At 57.6% G+C, this 1,421-nt stretch overlaps 1 protein-coding gene across 1 annotated transcript; it reads right to left on the bottom strand.

Annotated features, from left to right (window-relative positions):
- Positions 1 to 549: 549 nt before the first annotated feature.
- On the bottom strand, positions 550 to 1,221 carry LOC123107459 (RING-H2 finger protein ATL74-like). Its single transcript, XM_044529444.1, has one exon. It carries the CDS (start codon positions 1,136 to 1,138, stop codon positions 605 to 607), a length of 534 nt encoding a protein of 177 aa, XP_044385379.1. The 5' UTR covers positions 1,139 to 1,221; the 3' UTR covers positions 550 to 604.
- Positions 1,222 to 1,421: the final 200 nt, after the last annotated feature.

Raw genomic sequence — 1,421 nt, 5'->3', positions numbered from 1 at the left:
AACTATGTCAAAATAATATAAACATGACATGAAATAATAAAAAGTTATAGATACATTTGAGACATATCAGACGCCGAATCAAAACTCGATGTCCTGGCGTGGAATCCTCGAAGTTGGGAACATGCTCCTCCGTACTCTCTGTTTCTTCAACAACCACCATCATTATTATCATTTCAACCCTCTCATCATCATCATCAAATGGAGAAAAAACCCATGAAACATAAAAATATATGCATTGTGGCATTTAACCGAGCACTTGTCAGGGGCCACCCCACTAGTCCGAGCGAGGATGCCTGAATCGGCCACCCAGTGATGATGACGTTGCTTGCCGTTAGCACATTCACCACGGGCGTGGCTATTGTACGTGTCGTCTCCTGGCACCAGGCAACCGGCCGACGCACCCGGCACGCCGACGGCGGCGGAACATAGGATATGCGAGCAAACTAATTCAGCAAAACTTTTTACTCATTGTCGAATATTTACATGAGCAATTGGGCATTGCGCCTACAATCGGAGCAATCGTTGTCGGAAACTTCCACAAGAGCCCGCGCATGTAGGGGTGTGCTGTACCGGCAGCAATGGCATGCTTCGCCGCGAGATGGACTCACACGACGACCACGGTGACGATCGTGTTCGTCTCCGCTGCCTTCGCGGGCGCGCCTTCGATGACCGGCTGCCGGCACGTGGTGCAGGAGCCGTGGGACACCAGCCAGGCGTTGACGCAGCGGACGTGGAAGCCGTGCCCGCAGAGCGGCAGCACGCGCACCTTCTTGCCGTCCACGAACTCGCTCAGGCATATCGCGCACACGTCGTCGATGTCCTCCCCGCAGCCGTACACCTCCACGGGGAGGCCCCTGAGGACGCGCCTCTTGATGCCGCTGCCGCTGCAGGCCACCCGCGCCGACGCCCGGCCCTCGCCGGCAGCGGCCGCGGCCCCGCGCCACACGCGCCGGAGCGCGCCCCGCACCATTAAGTTGAGTCCGATGACGAGGAGCAGCGCGAAGAAGAGCGCGGCCAGCATGATCACCACTTTGGTCTCGAAAGCCGAGGCTGCCCCCGCCGCCGCGGGCGCCGCCGCGCCTCCGCCGCCTCCGTAGGCAACGCTCGACGCCGGCGCTTCCGAATCAGGACGACCCATGGCTGATGAAGTTATGCAATCTGAGAGATGCCCACCGAGCAGGATCGAGCAGAGTTCACCCGGGCTCTGTTTCAAGCTATTCGAACTTGATTTTGATGCCTGTGCTGGCCGCTATCCGTGTCTGTCTGTCGTTCTCTGCGCCGTTCGTGGGGTATATATAGGAGGCCGAGGGCCAGGTGCGAGTGTACTTTGTTGGATGACAAGGCACTGGGTAAAGTTCAGGAATCCTATCTATCTGGTAGTGAAAGCTCACGTCTACGACTGTCAAGTGGCACGACTGTGG

This window comes from Triticum aestivum, chromosome 5A (genome assembly GCF_018294505.1).
Source record: "Triticum aestivum cultivar Chinese Spring chromosome 5A, IWGSC CS RefSeq v2.1, whole genome shotgun sequence".
Lineage (NCBI taxonomy): Eukaryota > Viridiplantae > Streptophyta > Magnoliopsida > Poales > Poaceae > Triticum > Triticum aestivum.
The sequence above is the reverse complement of the archived record's forward strand: the minus strand, read 5'-3'. Positions and strand labels throughout refer to the sequence as shown.

Coding starts and splice junctions, on each gene's coding strand:
- LOC123107459 (XM_044529444.1), bottom strand. CDS start 1,138: ATGGGTCGTCCTGATTCGGAAGCGCCGGCGTCGAGCGTTGCCTACGGA.